At 36.1% G+C, this 17,816-nt stretch overlaps 1 protein-coding gene across 5 annotated transcripts in view; it reads right to left on the bottom strand.

Moving 5' to 3' along the window:
• LOC112690060 (facilitated trehalose transporter Tret1-like) overlaps nt 1-17,816 on the bottom strand; it is a 51,041-nt gene that overhangs the window by 10,265 nt on the left and 22,960 nt on the right. For 4 of the 5 annotated variants that reach the window (XM_025563967.1, XM_025563969.1, XM_025563968.1 and 1 more), the window contains one exon: nt 14,607-15,131. In XM_025563967.1, coding sequence (XP_025419752.1) covers nt 14,607-15,131 — 525 coding nt within the window. Of the gene's footprint in view, nt 1-595; nt 1,319-4,844; nt 5,193-14,606; nt 15,132-17,816 lie in introns of those variants that run through there. The other variant, XM_025563971.1, reaches the window with a different exon arrangement.

Genomic DNA, 17,816 nt, shown 5'->3' with positions numbered 1-17,816 from the left:
AATATTTATCAGAAGTTTTGCGTATCTGTGGGAGAATTGACGAAATGCTGTTTAAAAAAATAAGCTTTATCGGGATCATGATAAAAAAAAGAAAAAAAGAAAACGCTACGAGAGAATAACGCAATGGGATAAAGATATGCATCATAAAAACTTTTAACCAACTAGGGGTACTTTGAACACACGCGCATTATTAGCCGAGGGTCGAAAATATTGAAAACGATTCCGTACACAGAGACGATGCGTTAAGAACGAGATAGGATCTGTTCCAATCTGGAAGGTTTGCGGGGTTGGGTTACCTTGATAGTTTAAGAATGTGAAAAAAAACGTGCTTATTAAGTGGCGGTTGCACACATTCTATAATTTAACTTATCTTGGTATCGGTGTAAACAATACTGCAAAGTTTGGTGATATTTAACATTAAATCACGTCTGGGGGACCGAGAAAATTCGAAATTATCTCGCTCCTACGCGCTACACGTATTAGGTATACATAAAAGTACAATAACCGTAATCGGTACGCCATTATCAATAGTAACAGTTTTTTTTTAATCATAGGTGCATAGATAGAGATTTGCGGTCTCGGTCGGGCACAGTACCTGCGATGCGTTCAATGTCGACTTGGCTTGGTTTTCCTGTCTGACCACGCGTATGTGCCGGTGAGTGTCGGTTCTGAGCAGTACCATGGTTTCGACGCGTCTCGGAGACGGAGTGTCGGGCGGGTAATAACGGTGGTTCAACAGCGACGACGCGGACGACGAAGACGGCGCTGGCGATGCGGCGGCGGCGGAGTAACTGGTTGAGTCAAAGCTTACGACGGCGTGTGAGCGTGTGAGCTGGCGTCTCCTCCGATTCTGAAGCGCTTGTGTTCGAAGCGGCGTGCGAGCACCCGTACTAGTTGTAGCAGTAATGGTACGGCGGGCCGCGGTACCATCAACGTCCACCGCCGCCGCCACCGCGACCCGCGTCGACCGCAGCCGCGGACTCTTCCGCCGCTGCCGCCGCCGCTGTTGTTGCCGCCGCCTTCGCGTTCGCTGTGTGACCTCTGGATCGCCGCCACCACCGCGGCCGCGGACAGGGCATCACCATTACCACCACCGCGGACTCACCACCTGCCGCCTTCGACGTCGCGATCGTTCGCGTGCCATGGTGGATGCGTCGTACGCGTATGTTTTATCAAAAGAGAGAACGGGGAAAAAACAAAAATGGTTTTCGACCACCTCTCGACGCCGCCCGGAAAACGATCTTTTCGTCGCTTCCGGTGTTCCTGCGCAACCGATGCCCTTAGCAGATGCAACTGCAACACGTCCGGCGGTCACCACCTGCACTCGCCAGATATACACACACAACTTATATGATCGATTCGCTCGGATTTCAGCGTGGGCAAAACAACGAGCTCAGGACAGTATTATAATAACAGAATCGGATAGATTTTTGCCTAATAGCCCCGTAAACGTGATATTTGACGACTTAAACACCGTGTTGGGACGAAATACAGCTCTCAGTCTCTACTGCGTATATTCGGTCAGTAAAAAACGTGCTCGTATTACCGCTATTATTCGATTTCCATCAAGAGAACCCGTTTAAATAGTTCACAGGCGTATACGATTATTGTTGTCAACCTCGACTAAACATTAGTCTTCGAACCGGGATCGACTCCGAGAAATCCGTCCACGTCATCGTATTGATCCATTGCAAATCGTACTGAAGAATTTAAATTTGGCTTGCATCGGATTGACGGAGGGGATCGCGCATTAAGTTAAGCTTGTACCGGTAAACCGCAATAGATTGAACGTAGTACGGATGGCAATTAAAACGAGTAGTCTAAGCGCGCTGGCCTGAAAGATCGAAGAGAGTAAATTATAAACTTTTACAATTAGAAAATTGACGATATTATCTATAACGCGTGAAAAAACCGAAGGTAAACAATTATGAAACGATGAACCAGTTTTATGTAAAGCGAAAAAATAAAAAAAAGTGTACTGTTCGAAAAAAAAATTAACTTACAACAACACCGACGACGGTTTCAACAGTTAGAGACAATGTTAATTATTAAACCGTTTAAAATAAATTGGTAGCCATCGTAATAGGAATAAAATTTATGATAATTTCGTTTCGGGTTCGATAATTATATGGTTGTTCGCCGGTCGAAGAATGCGAGAAAATTCGAACGGAGCGCGTACACAGTATTTTTTTTAAACGCATTTGTTTGTGTGTGTGCAATAGTATTAGTAGATCCTACAATACGTGAACACGTACATATTCACGTAAACACACGTACGTAACACCGTAAAAACTATTACTGCTGCTAGCGATACACACACCCTTCGGTCTTACACGCTTTATGAGTACAGTCGGTGCGATTAATTACCGTGTTCGTCTAAGTTCCTCGAAGCTGTACACGTGATATGACACGGAGAAATTTGTACTCTCTTTGATTCGGTTCTTAAATTATTTAAATAATAACGCATTACGCACGCGAACAGATCGATGCGGGGTGGCGGAAAAAATCGGTAGAAACATAATAGGTACTGTGATTCCCAATGAAAATGATCGATACGGAAAAAGAGATAATTAGTGTAATCGACGACGAATACTTCGGTATGCCCGCAACGTGCTCGCGTGGGCGGCGACGGCGGTATTGATCAAAATATATTTTTCTTTCTTTACATCGTTCGTGCTGAATTACGTATAACTTACGAATGTAAAGTTGGATTTTCGATTCGACCGCGGTCGGATAATATAATGCACAAAAGAAAACTTCTTAATAACGATTTCAATCTGAAATTTTTGAATTTACGCGTTTACCGTCCCTGATGGGAGTTACACCCTCGAAACATTAGCAACACTAAATTACTGCTATTCATCGCAGATCAAAGAAATTTCAAGGCGACGACGATACTCCTTATACATTTATTATTTGTTTACAGTTTCAGCGTATAATTATTATTCAGTCTCGTTAACATCCATTGGGTTATTTTTTCAAACGCGTATGATGGCTATTACTATTTTTCTTTATTTGTATTTCCTCGGATGATACAGTATGACACGTAATACGCGAATTGATTCCGAAACACGTTCGGACGGAGAAATCGTCATAGAAAAGGAATAGCAATACGCTACGCGGCGCCTTTTGTCAAAATAATTAGACAAAAGTAAACATGACGATGAACGAACCGCATCGTCGTAGTCGGTTAACACGGTCCACCGGACGTATCGTGACTTTTGGCGCACACCGATGACGACATCTGCAGCAACATTTAACGAACGCCATGAGGCTTTTGTTCAAAACTAGAAGACTGTATTATTACTATTATTATAGCGTTGTTAGTTGTGAATTTATCGTTCGTTTGTGTTCTGGAATCTTCCAATGGATCTAATGATAAATGTTATGACATTATACACACGCGGTGATAATATATATGATCTTGGTTTAAATGAGAAACGCGTCAATGACACGTTGTGGGAACATGTCCCAAAACCCGAGTTTCAATAAGTAAACGAAACGTCCTCGGTGGTTGTATAAGATGACCCGAGTAATTCGCATTCAGGATGAGTATACGTCCGAAGGTTTATTCGCCGAATTGCCGATATACATAACAAGTATGTATACCATTATGCGAATACAGACTTGGGTACATTATATTAGTCGGTCAACTAGGAAGCAATAAAAATTATAATCGTTCGGATCTATACGTGATTAGGTTACGTTCACGTGGTAAAGGGAAGCCGATTGGTAAACGAATTTGATAGAAATATATTATAAGGATCGTGAATTTTAAACGCCAATGACGTTTAATAACAATACAAATCGTTTTGAGTTACCTATTGATATTAATTACCAACGGCAACAACTAAATTATACATGATATAGATACGAGACAATGCAATAACTGTACGGTTTTAACGATTTTCCGTATTTCCCTAATATATAGAATGATTTCGCAAACGAAAATTAAAACGATGGTTAGAAAAATGTTCACGGGTTACCATAACCAAAAACTATACGATCGTGACATATCATGTTGAAAGCGCGTGTCCGGATTACGACTTAATACAAGTTGAAAACAGCATTGAAATGCGCGACCATGGAATAAATCCAAAGTCTGGTTTGCACTCGAAATCATTATTTCGATAATATACTTGAAAACGGAATTTCGAAACATTGCGAAACCATTATCGAAATTGAAAATGAAAAAAGTTCTCTTTTAATTTTGGTCAATAAGTTTGCAGCGGCGACGAAGACCGAACGCGACCGAACACGATGGAATAAAATGTCGCCCTTAAAAAAGCCTATACTATATTAATACCCGCGGCCGCACGTACGTTTGCGCTAGTATTTAATTCATACATCTCGGCAACGTGATCCTTGACCTGATTCGAGCACACTTGAATCCCGATTTTTGTTTTTTTCTGATATAACATTATTGTTACCGATAGACTTACTGTCTATAGGTATAACGTTCGACAACAACCGTTATGATAATGTGCACTTGTACATGAAACCGCCAAAAATATTATCAAAACTACTGGAAAACAGCGTTTATGATACACAACAAAATGAAAAATAAGCCTCGCCACTCCAACGATCGGAATTCAATAACACTAATATATTATAATTGGTAGGCCTACAAGAACATTTTCATTGTTCAACGATTAAGTATATCGTATCGTAAAATCCGTCCGCGATAAATAACAATCAAACATTCTACGCATAATATTGTTCTAAATGCGATGCGATGAAGCCGAATATTATGCAATATATACATATATAATTCGTACCTCCCCCGTACACATTGTAATATCCTGAGCTCGAGTCACGCCCTACGCATATAGTAAAACGCTTACTTGTTGTTAAACTCATTGTAATATTCTATTTGATTATAATTTAATTTGTTATTTTTTTCAGTCTTCCGGGTTTACCACGAAAGCACGTAAACAGTGTAATAAAAAGCTGTCGCGTTCTACGTCTGCATTAAGTGTAATCTCGGTCGTGTTCCGTGCGAAAACATTCTAAGCCCGTGGACGAATTATTACGGGTATTACGACAACGGTTGCGAAACGGAAAGGTTTATCGAAAATTTCGAGGAAAACAAAAATAACAACAGCAATTAAACACGCACACACCCGGTTGAAACCTGCACATACCGGCTAGAAGACAAACGACACGACCGCCACGGGACGTCACGGGACATACTATAAGTCGCAGGGTGTCGGTGGTTTTCGGAAGGGTTGCGACAGTGGCGGCGGTGGCGGTAGAATCGGCAGAAATTTGTGAACGCGTGCGCCGTGCCGCTAAACACTCCTGTCGACCAGTGTACGCTGCCCGCCACCGTCGCTCCCGTTCGTAGGCCCTTCCTCAGCCGTTCCACGATTTCTACTCTTATTGTTTCCGTCGTCTATTTTACACACCACCCACCCCGTTCCGCCGATAATACGCCGACCGCGTGTTTCGCAGCATTTGCTCGGCTTCCCGCGGGCGGCGGTGGCGAGAAGAAACGTCCGATGCGCGCGCGCACATTCATCCGTACACGCAGAGACGGTTTTGCAACCGTAACGCACGGCAGACATCACGTCATCCCGCCGAAGCTCATGATACAACGTAATACGTGTTATACGATTTTTGTGCAGCGTAGCAAGATAACGTGTTGTTATTACCGGCAAGTAGTATACGTTTCAGATCACTCGACCCGGCCGTGTCGTCGGTACGCACACGAGCCCTGTGCACAGATACGCACCATAGTCCAGACATACGGATATCGAGTTCCGTTGGCGTACCGAGCGTGAATGGCAGCGATGCGGATTCGTACTTGGATTGTAGTTATTATTTATTTTTTAAACCACTCGGGAACATCGCGACGGTCGATTATCCCTGGAAATCTCGGATTTTACCGCTCGGCCGTCCCCGGCCGAAACACGATATTCCGTGCACGGTGACGCGCGAAGGGAACATTCACCCCCCGACGCAGCGCTGCGAGGGTGATCCGATGACACGTCGTCGGTTTTTGGCGCACCGTCATTGGTTATGCGCTGACGACAGAAATGTAGAACGGGACGAGGCCATGGCGTCATCGCGGTATTAATGCGCGTATACGCGTGACACACGACGATGTTTATGCCGAACTATGCAAAAGCGTGCGTGGACGTCGACCGATCGCACCGGAATCGTATTGCAATGACTGCGTGATGTAAGACAATAGGTACTGTTTATACGACCCGGAGCAATACGCGCGCGTTTTATTGATAAATATCGTGTAAGAACATTAGTGTCACGTGCACGTTAAGAGTCTAATGGTTACGACGATGCCCGTGTGATGATGGTGGTTGAGATGTAGCGGTTACACTGTATTGTGCAGACTAAAGGATGATGGGTACTATTTAATATGGTAACGCAAATAAAGTAATAATACTAGTCACTATAATTTTGAAAAACTGGTACTTAGTAACCAGTAGGTGTTATGTAGTAGGTACCAACTTAATATTCATGAAAATATAAAAATATATAACGAATGGACATGGACCTTAAAACTAAATGGAAATAATATTTTTAAGTATTTCTAGGTAGGGGTGGATGGGTGGTTAAAATTTGTGTTAGCACCACTTGCTTAAGAGTAGTTTGGCGCCACTAACTATATCAGAAGGAAAACAGCTATAAGGTGTTATTGAAATGAATGACATTTCAGTTATTATATTACTGATTGCGCCCTAACGTACTTATAGTGCAAACACATGTATCACTACAATCTCAATCTCACTCAGTGTTTATTCGATCTCTGCTTTCAACTCGTTTTTTTTTGTTTTCCCACTAAATATTTATTGTTAATGATGGGAATTTTTTTTTTAAAAAATACGACTTTACATTAGTTATGCCTGCAGAAGGGCGAATTATTAATGCATTTACATTTACCTTTTGATTAAGGCCTAGGGTGATTATCAATTGTTTTGATGAATGAAAATGTACGTGGATATACACTTTATTGGATGAGTGATTATATATAGATTCGTACAAGTAATGACGAGAATCCACTGTGCATAAATTAATAAATATATCGTAGGATAATATAATAACACTTAAAATGTATTTCAGTTGTAAATTATTATTTTGCATTTGTTTTGCTTAGTTTATTACGCACCATTTAAGAATGGAGAGTGAAAAAAATGCACATACATCAGCAATGCGGCGTAAAAATAATCTACGCCGCCCATGATAAAACACGAATTAAACCACTGCTGTAATGTAGTATTGTTTGCCTATTTAGACTCTAGTACGGCACACACCAGATAGGCGTATTATAATATAATATAGCTTAATTGGAGTTAAAATTAATCTAATAAAAATATTTAAGTTGAAAACAAATGAAAACCAACCGAAATAAACGACAAATGTACAAACGGACAATTCTAACGCGGAAAATAAAATTGTTTTTTTTTTTTTTTACCTAACACGAATTAAAAATTCAACTCTGTAATTTATTACAAAAATAATTATACTCGTGCTATGGAAATTACCGTAATATATTGCTTTATTATATCCGACTATGATGCGACAATGACATTTAGTGGAAACGAAAAATAAATATTCATGAAACTTATTCGTACAGCACATAATAATTACTTTGTTATGAATTAGAAAACACGATAAGATCAAGAACACTGCTGAACGAGAAAGTAATAATTGTTTAAATGTAATAATAATATTTACACTATTAAAGATCTATCAAATCATACGTTTTTTTAAACGATGAAAGTTGACTACAATTGTCCACGGTAAGACTAAAATATAAGTGCAGTACAAGAAATATTTATTGAAATCATTGAAAAGTTAAAAGAGAAAATTAAAATCGACTAAAATAATACACTATATTATTATGTACAGATATTATCCAGGAAGTAACATATTATATTTACATTTCACATTACGAATTTATAAGTATGAAATCGGTAGTTGTTTATAATTATAATATACTCAGATGACGATTTGTTTTATTCAAAGCTATCGAATTGAATCACGTTTCAGAACCAGTGTTTCTCAACTTATATGACCCAGCGTTATTGGCGTCTCTGAAGAGAGCGCAGACTCAAAATGGCTAAGAAACGTAGATTTAAATCACCAACTCTAAATACGTATTTCACAAGTGATGAGGTACATAGGTTTATAAAAATAATTACATAAAAGTGTACTATATAAAGCATAAATAACTGACAAAGTTAATCACCATAATTAAAAGTTGAAACGTAATAAAAATTAGATATTATAATCAAAATAAAAATAATACATTTTTACCGAAAAAAAGTTGATCATAGGATTTAATTTACCATAAAGATTGAAAAATAAAACTACTACCATTAGGTTAGTTAGATTAGTTTTATTGTATATTGAAAAAGGTTTTTTTTCTTTTCTTTAAAGCCACAAATGTGTGAATTCAGAGGAAATCCTTTGGAGTAAAATCTACACAAGAAATATTCTAGCAGCGAAATTGCACACCTCAGTTTAATTGGAGAGGTGCAGTGAAAGAATTCCGAAAATTAAATTAATCTTCATATAAACAAAGAAACAGTACCATAAATTAGGTAAGTAATCAACTTCGTTATCCCAGAGACTAGAATTTTTTTCTGAATGTCGTCTGTTTTAGTTAAATTTAATGTTAATATTTTATCGTACTCGCAAAAACATGGGGAAAACAACATTTTTTCGAATGAAAATGGAGCTTGAATATGTCGGTTCAAATCTATATAGCTGTAGAATTAAACGTGACACAATTCAGAGAATATTATTATAATAGCCTGTGCCGCAGTGCGATGATAACGTTGGTTTTGATATACGAACGGACGGTCGATGATAACAAATCCGATGACCGCGGATCGTCTATATTTATTGTTAGTACGCTTTTTATGCTACTCGGAATTATCAATATGCATATTACAGAATAGAAAATATTCGAATCATAAAATACATTAAATAGAATAATAATAATATTATATGATGCGTATTGCGTACAACTGTATACAAAGGTCCCTCGGGAATACACAGTTCGACACTATGCACTCATTAACATATACACACGTGTTTATATGTTTATTTTACGAGTGAAAAATCTCACGGGATTAATAATACATGTCCGTATGTTTTTTATTATCGCAACATCGCTGCTGGTCAAGTTTAATTTAACAATACGACTTATGGTTATTCGAAAATATGTTTATTGTACAGCTCTACTATCATTCATCATACTTCATGCTTCCACTGTTATACCACTACAGTGTTACGGTTTAGATAATAAAAACTGAAAAATAGAAATGGAACAATTGTTTATTTTCATTGTATGTACAGCACAACCATCGATATGCTTTAAAAATGCAATCGATGCCGCGCATGCCGAAATCCTATAGCATCAAAAAGTGCAGTACCAGTCAATTGAGTGTAATATATTAATTCTCGACCAACTTCTCCGACGTTAACATTGATTTATTACGACGCTTTGAACGAATATCGATTTGATTTGCATGTTAAACAACTGTTTCGACTGCTCGACTGTTTTGATATACACATAATCTGTATTCGACTACATGTAGCATATAGAAGTTTCGCGATTCACGTTCATAACATGTGGAAATGAAAAATATCGAATTATATCGGTCAAAAATCAAAAACGGAGAAAATTAATCTAAGCCATCGAATGTTTTGCAGAACATTTAATAAATTATTCACTGGACCACACTTAATTTGCCGCTGAATCGAAGTCTAGCGATTTTTGTATAATTTGTTAATATTCTTCCTGGACGGAGCTGCGTGTCGGCAATGATATTTTTAGTCTTCCAAGTTAACTCATGATTATTACATTAATATTGCAACAGTTTTTCAATATACATTTTTCATACCGTCACGTAATGCGAAATTGTAGAAAATAATATGAAACGGTATGTATAAAATTGTAAAATATTCAATTCTAAATTACGAATCTAATGGATATCGTGATAAACAGCATGAATCCACATAAATTATTATCATTAATCTCGACGATAATCTTACAGACAGATATGTTAAGCGTTGGAATTGTGTAATTCTTGAACTATAGGTATATCTACCGAAAACCTGCAAATATTTCTATAGCACACCAGAGAGCCAAAACAATATTGTATTTTTCTATTAACTATCGAATTACGATACTTATTATACAACGCATATACGTAACAATTATAATACATATTATAGTTATAAACTAATTCCGTATTACGGTTAGGAATGCAAAAACAGGATAGACATAATAAAACAATTCAATCGAATATCTTTAAATTAATTTATTTGTTGGGAGTTTAATTGCTGTTTTTGTTTATTGTTTTTAGCAGTACGTATAAGAAAAAAACAATTTCATTACATAAATTGGTGTTTTTCGAAAACGTTGATTAAAATCGCGTATGTGAATTAGTAGATTATAGAATTTTCAAAATAACATATTATTTACTTTGTAGAATGAAAAACGAAAAAAATAGTCTAATATTTTAAATCACCTTTCCCCAAAGGATCAATTGTAAGATCAAGGTCGGAACCACTGGCTAGCTGACAACTGTACGATGTGTGCATGTAGTACGATCACCGCTTCGACTAACACGACATTACATTGTATTGTACACGGCATAACATTTGTTCGCGTAATAATGTCCGCCGGCCAATTTATACCTCCGCCGGTCGCTCTTTGGCACGAATTTTTTTATGCAAACGCGTGTTATTGTTTTTTATTCACTTATTTATTTATTTTTTTTTTTTGAAAATCATTTTATTAATTTTCGAATTAGTTTTATACATTCGTATCACGTACACATCCCTCCCCTTCCTCTCGTCAACCTTGCTGTACGCGCGGACAAATTTACACATTACCATCGCCCCGTGGCTACTGCTGTACATACGGTACTCTTCGAGACATAAACGCGTAATATTCTCAATAATTCCCGTTCTCGCAACCGATTAATGTGTATCAAGTGTATTCCAAGGCCGTTGATCGTTAATTCCGCGGCTCTCGACGTTTCAATACGCACCAGTAATATTATAATACCATTGGCCACCATCTTTGCGCCCGACGATTAGGCAAGCAAATCGTTAGACGCGTACGTTTGTGTTGCGTCTCGCGAACAATTAAATAAAGTAACAACATGACCACGTCCAATGTTGATATAAATAATACGAAGAAATACCCATGAACACGCGCAAATGTTGAACGATCTAATATGAATATTTATTTGCGTAAGCATGGATATATTATGTATGATAGTGGATTTATCAGGTTAATTTGGTATTACTTGAATGGTGAACCCGTTTGAATCAATTATATAATTAAAAAAAAAAAAACACCATATAAAGAACTCTTATAGACTGAGGATTGTAATTTAATGATTAAATTTAATTGTTGAGTTCTTAGAAGTCTTTATTAAATTCAGAATCGAAATTATACTAATAGGTGCACAACAGATTATCACAGAAAAATAATATTTAATAATAATTTGGTTTGATTCCATTCGATTTGTATATTACATCATATTTATATATCGCTGAAAAAACACTGTACGATTTGTTAGAATGTTCATAATGCAAGTTAATAATCATTTGAATACTTAATCAACATTTTTTTGCATTGTTTTTTACATTGTAGTCAACCATAAAGTTAATTATCGATTAATTTCAAGTTTTTTTTTTTTTTTAAATCAACGAAAATCTATAAGAACATAGAGTAAAACATTAACATAAATATTTTTGTACATACATTAAGAGATAATAATCACTGAAAAAAAAATTTAAATAAGAAGGGCATGTATTGATTCACTATATACAGTTAATTTTGAAAAAAAAATGCGATATTATCGAATAATAGCATCATTGTGAATAATTTATTAAGCTGCGCCTTGTTAAACAACATTTTATGAAAAATAATTATATTTTTTTTATTCAGACTTTGTTATATGCTCATACAATCAGCATGAAAAGATTAATTAGATAAATAAATCATATTTTAGTATTCATAATGGAAAACGTAACTAGATTTTAATACGCATTTATTATTTAATTTAATTGTTACAAAGGAAAACGGTTTGAAAAAAAAACACTAATTTTATATAAAAGAAATTATTCGAACAAAGTTTAATCATTGATTTGATAATAAAGTTTAATATAATTGAGTTTATCATCGAGTTAATGGCAATAATTATATTTTAAAGTAAAATAAAAACATCGATTGTTCAGAAGAAAACGGTTTTCAATTATAAATTCTTTTTTTTTGGAGAAAAAAACTTGGTAAATTCTACATAGAAATGTAAACATAGTCAACAATCAACTTATGTCGGAATTAGATCTAATCAACGTTTTGTTAAAACCACTGTGTTTGTAATTTCATCCATAAATTATTTTTTGCAGTACAAGAAAAAAAAAAGGAAAAAAAACATTTTTTTCAGAACGACCAATAAACGGATGCGGTATATTAACACGTTTTTACGCAGAATTGAGCGAAACGAAACTTTGAAAAAAGAAATCGTTCAACTACTCACTCATACACACACACACTCACAAATATATATATAGTTTATTTCTCACACAGCAGTGTGAGAATATCCCATTTTAGGTCGTATAGCAATACTACTCTCGGAGTATTATTATGAATAATATTATGTCATGAATGTTTTGTTTTATGCGAAGGAGGATGGGAAAATAATGGGAATGAACAGATAATTTACGTCTAATGAATTACAATTAAATATCCACCGAAAAGGGTCGAAACCCTTGGAACAGATATCTAGACAAATTAATATCGGCCCGACCTTGAAACCGTCCGTGAACACGACGACCAGCAACTTATAATGAACCATGACCAGCGTATAGAGTAATTATTATTAAACTACACACAATGTGTGTGTGTGTGTATGTATATGAGTATGTGATGTAGGACTCGTGTATATGTTGCGCAAACAACCTCTTCAACGTCCAACTATTTTTTCTACTTCTTTTTTACCTGCTCCCAATTAGCTTTCGAGTTCTGATCCTCGTCATCATCGTCATTAAACTCATAATCGCCGTACATGGAGGGCCATGTCTTCAACGACATGGTCCTATTGAATTGTTGAGTCATATGGATTGAAAAGCTTCACGCGAAACACCAATATGACGGATGTCGTAGAAGTAGGATACAAAAACGGTCAGTCGAGTAGATATTATATTATTTTAATGATATTAGTACTGTAGAGAGGTTTACGCGCGTTTGTTGACTGACATGATTCCTTCAAAACCGTCATATCGATTATACATCAAATTCGAATTAATTGATAGTCGAAACGAGGTCGTACACATACATATTAGGACATCCGTAAGTACAAAAGTATTGTTTGGGTCATACTAAGTGAAAAAAAATAAGGAGCAGAAATCAAAGTTTATAGTTATATTACACAGGGTGGGTGATGGTTGTGTTAAAGGGTGTAAGGAGAAAAGACGTTGAAACGTCAAACGATGATACGTAGAATCCTGTTTTTTTTCTCTCACGAAAATACGATTTATTTGTTTTACCAGGTGTAAAGAATACGTGTTAATATTACATCAAGTGTTTTTTTATGTACGTTGTATATAAAAATTTCGTTTATAAATATTTTGTTTACGTTGTATGTTCTAATAAGAAAAATATCTTATATCTAACATACCGCGATCAAAAGCAACGAGAGTAGAAAAATACATTAATTCAGACGACCCCCGAGAATTGAAAATCACTGAGATACGTACAATATATGCACGATGAAATTAGCAGTGAACCCGATAAGCATCCGACATGGGTGTTGGCCAACGGACCTCGTTGCACACTATTAATCTTATCCAATCGGGTAGCAAATACTATGTACGGTATAATATAGTATGCGATTTATTTTTTACATTGCAGCTAACTATAGCCAACTACTGTGATCATAGGTCAAGTTTAATTGGTTTTTTCAAAATTGCTAACCTATTCCTTAACTCAGTGATTCCCAATAGGGAGCCATGATCTTACAGTGTTCTGCGGGTATTTGAAAGAGTTTCATAAGATAAATATGTCATTTGTCTCATAAAGCTTAAAAATCAATGCAATTACTAATCAAATTACAATACTAATAACGTTACGCGTAAGAAAAATATGTACTTTAAAGAGTTCAATGAAAATAAATCTCTACATTGTATTGGTTATAAAAACAAGTATAAATTTTACGACAATAACACGTGCAGAGGCAGAACAAGGAATTTTCACGCCCGAGGAAAATGAAAATGTTTTTCTGATGATCTGCATACAATCATACTCTTTCAGTTTCAAACACATCAACAGTAACATAGTTAAAAAATAGTCAATAATAGTTTATTCACTAAAAATTGCATCTTAAACAGTTTTACAATTTTATAAATCCCCTTTTCTTCTCCCTAGTTACGCACCTGAAACGTGTAAAACCAAAAAAATTGTTTGCAAGCTCGTGCGAAACAGGGGTTCCAAGGTCCAACTGGAGTCTTAGCTCCGGGGTCCGTGGGAACCACTGTCCCCGACTGCGGATAACATACGCAGCATTCGTACGCTCAAAACCTTAAATTATCGTAATATAGGACATGCGTCTACTAACCTGTGGTACATATGTGTTCTGCGGCGTGCGGATCTTGACGGCCGTCTTGCGACGCGGGTCGTCGTCTTCGTCGTGCTCGTCGTCATCGTCGTCGTCGTCGTCGTCGTCGTCATCGTCGCTGCTCAGCCGCTTCGCCGACACTTGGTCGAGCGCCTGCTTCTTCTTGATCATTTGGTCGAAGAGGTTGGGCACAGTGGGCGCAGATAGCCGAATGTTGCGCTCCTTCTGGCCGAACAGCACGCCCGAGTCTCCCCGGCAATGTCGGCCGGTGATGTACCCGTTGCTGGCCACCTGCTGGTGATTGCCGTTGCCTTGCCTAAGGAACGCGTACTTCTTCTTCTTCACCTTGGCCGCGTGGCTGTGTATGAGCGCAGCGGTCGAGCCAACAGTGGTGTCCACCGAGGCGCTCGACGACATGGACGACGCGAACACGGATTGCTCCGGCCTGGACCGGTGATGCACGCTGTGTATGCGGGCGCCTTCACCGAACAGCTCGGCTACTTGGTCCTCCGAGATGGGCATATCCTATACACGAACACGAAAAATCGTTTTACATAATAATTGTTTACTAACAACAACAACAACAACAACAACAACGACGACGACGATGGGACCACGGGGTGGTGGCAGCTAGTTGCGGTGTGCAAGAACAGATGAATATTACATATATAATATATAATATAATCTACAATTTTTTTTTTTTTAACGCACAAATAATATTATAAATACATATATATATACATATATATGTAATCTGTACTTAACACAGGCACTTGCATGCTCGTATAGGTTGAGAGGGAAACAAAAAACTTTAAATATTCAAGTCATGAGCCGTATGGAAGCCGAAGACGGTTATTGTTTTATCAGCCTGGGTAGCCAGCGTATGCCGTAACGCAACAGCGGTAAGCACACGGATTTCGCACTTGTTTTCGCGATATTATCTCAATGATAACCGAATTGAGTCCGCGGAACAATGGATTTATTATTATTGTTATTATTATTATTATAATTATTATATTACAATTTCGGTGCAAGCCACAACGATGGAGTTTCCTCCGGACACTAATGGTGATTTCTATCGGTTGATGGAAGCGGGGATTCGGTTTGCGATTTTCTCCCAACGCGTGGTGTCGACGTCATAAGCTGACTCGGGACATTTTGGACAACCCATCATGAACCTACTTGTTAATTGGCCGAATAAATTTCTATACACACACACATTGTTTCAAAACAGCCCATGAATCCCATAATTAACCCAATTGTATACTGAATAATGCCAATAGAAAATTAAAAAAAAAATGTCTTTACCAGTTGAATATAACTTTAAAAATAACTTACGAAACCGTTTAAAAATGTGTGTATTTATGAACAAAGATAAATAAAATGCAAAAAATTACAATAACAGATCTTTTTTTTAAATACCTAATTAAAAAAATTACCTTACATTTGTAACAAAGATTAATAAACAGGTTAGGTAACATTACGTCGATTTTGAGCACTAAATTTCACACTAACACATTAAGAGTTATTTTATCAATCATCAGTTAAATAGTAGATTAACTAATCTCGGTTTTAAATCAACAGAATTTTATAAATTGAAGATTTACTATCAATTGAAGTAAGCTACGGTACTAATATAAACATGTTGTTACCCTCATATTAGTAAATTGTTATCTATTATCATTTTTATCCCAGTATTTTTTTTATCCATATTATAGTTATTTATTTATTACTTATACACAGTATATTGAGCAAGATAATATGTAAATCTGTGCTTTTGTTGTTCTAGTTGTTTTGTATTATTATCGTCACATATTTTAATTTTATAACGAGTCTAAGAATTGGGAGAAAATTCTCAACAAATTTTATTCAGAATGAACTGGAACTATTTATTGGCCTAGTGGTTTCCCAGAAAAAAAATTATTGAAATAAAAAAAATGTAACAGCAAATATGAAAAATAAGGCTTGAGAACATTTATCTATGACATACAACAGCAAAAGTCTTGATGGTTATCGCAGTAAAAATGTTTGAAACAAAAATATGAAAATGATAAAAAGTCGATAAAAGTTAAGTTGCGAGATGTGAAAAGATAAAGACCATTTACCCCTTTGGAAGCGGTAGGACAGTTATCCATTTTCGAAATGAAGAAGTTCAATCGTAACGTTGTTTAGTTTTTAATAAGAATATGGTATTATCTATGATAATATGAATTTAACTAAGTTTAAACACTTTAACTGATTTAAACATCTCGGTTAACTTAATATGTCCCGTTAAAATTTAACTAATTAATAATAAAACCATATTTTTAATTTAAGTGAAGTTCAATTTTTAATTGAGTGTAAATTGTCTTAACTGACGATCAATAGTATGGCACTAAGTGTAAGAAAGAATACTTTTATTTTTTATAATCAGCTTATACATCAAGACATTTTTTAAAAAACTATGTAAAAGAAGTCGTCACTGTTGAAATGATTGTTTGCAATTTCAGAAAAATTTTATTAAATACATATTATTATAGGTATAAGCGCGTTTTAAAAAAACGGAAAAAATTAATGTAAAGTGGTGGAGTGATTGTTGTCGTTTAGAATGAATGAACAAAATTTATAATCAGTGGCGTACTTAGACCTGAACTTGGGGGGGGGGGTTTAATTTTTAAATTAAAATATTGGATGGCATGACACCTGAACATAAAAAAACATATCGTACATTTTAATAAATTATAAATACGTTTCAACGTTGAAAAGCTCCGTTCTACGCTGGCAACTATGACGGGCAACGTAGCGCCAATTTTTAAATATTGGTATACTTTAGGGAACAGTAACACATCACAACAACTAATTGCATCTATAAAAGTGCAAGAAAGATTATTTTCTCCGGCTATCCATCTTTGTTTCCACAATAAAACTTCTTTGTTAACAATATTGTCACATGAGCTTATCATGAATGGCCACTGTTTTTACATCAATTGCGTACTTGTCTCGATTTCATTTTCGGATAATTTTATTAGTTTCTTTGGTATAAAGTTCTGAATAATTGATAGTTTAAAGGTATAGTATAATAGTATAGTACAAAGGTATTTTAAAATTTATGCTGTTTATTTTATTATGGTGGAGAATTTGTAATATCTAAATGCAATATGATATTACAGGTACCAGATATTTTAGTTTTCTCATAAAAAGTTAATTCATCCTAAAAATTTCAGGGGGGTT

Source organism: Sipha flava, unplaced genomic scaffold (genome assembly GCF_003268045.1).
Source record: "Sipha flava isolate LNK unplaced genomic scaffold, YSA_version1 48_pilon_pilon, whole genome shotgun sequence".
Lineage (NCBI taxonomy): Eukaryota > Metazoa > Arthropoda > Insecta > Hemiptera > Aphididae > Sipha > Sipha flava.
The sequence above is the reverse complement of the archived record's forward strand: the minus strand, read 5'-3'. Positions and strand labels throughout refer to the sequence as shown.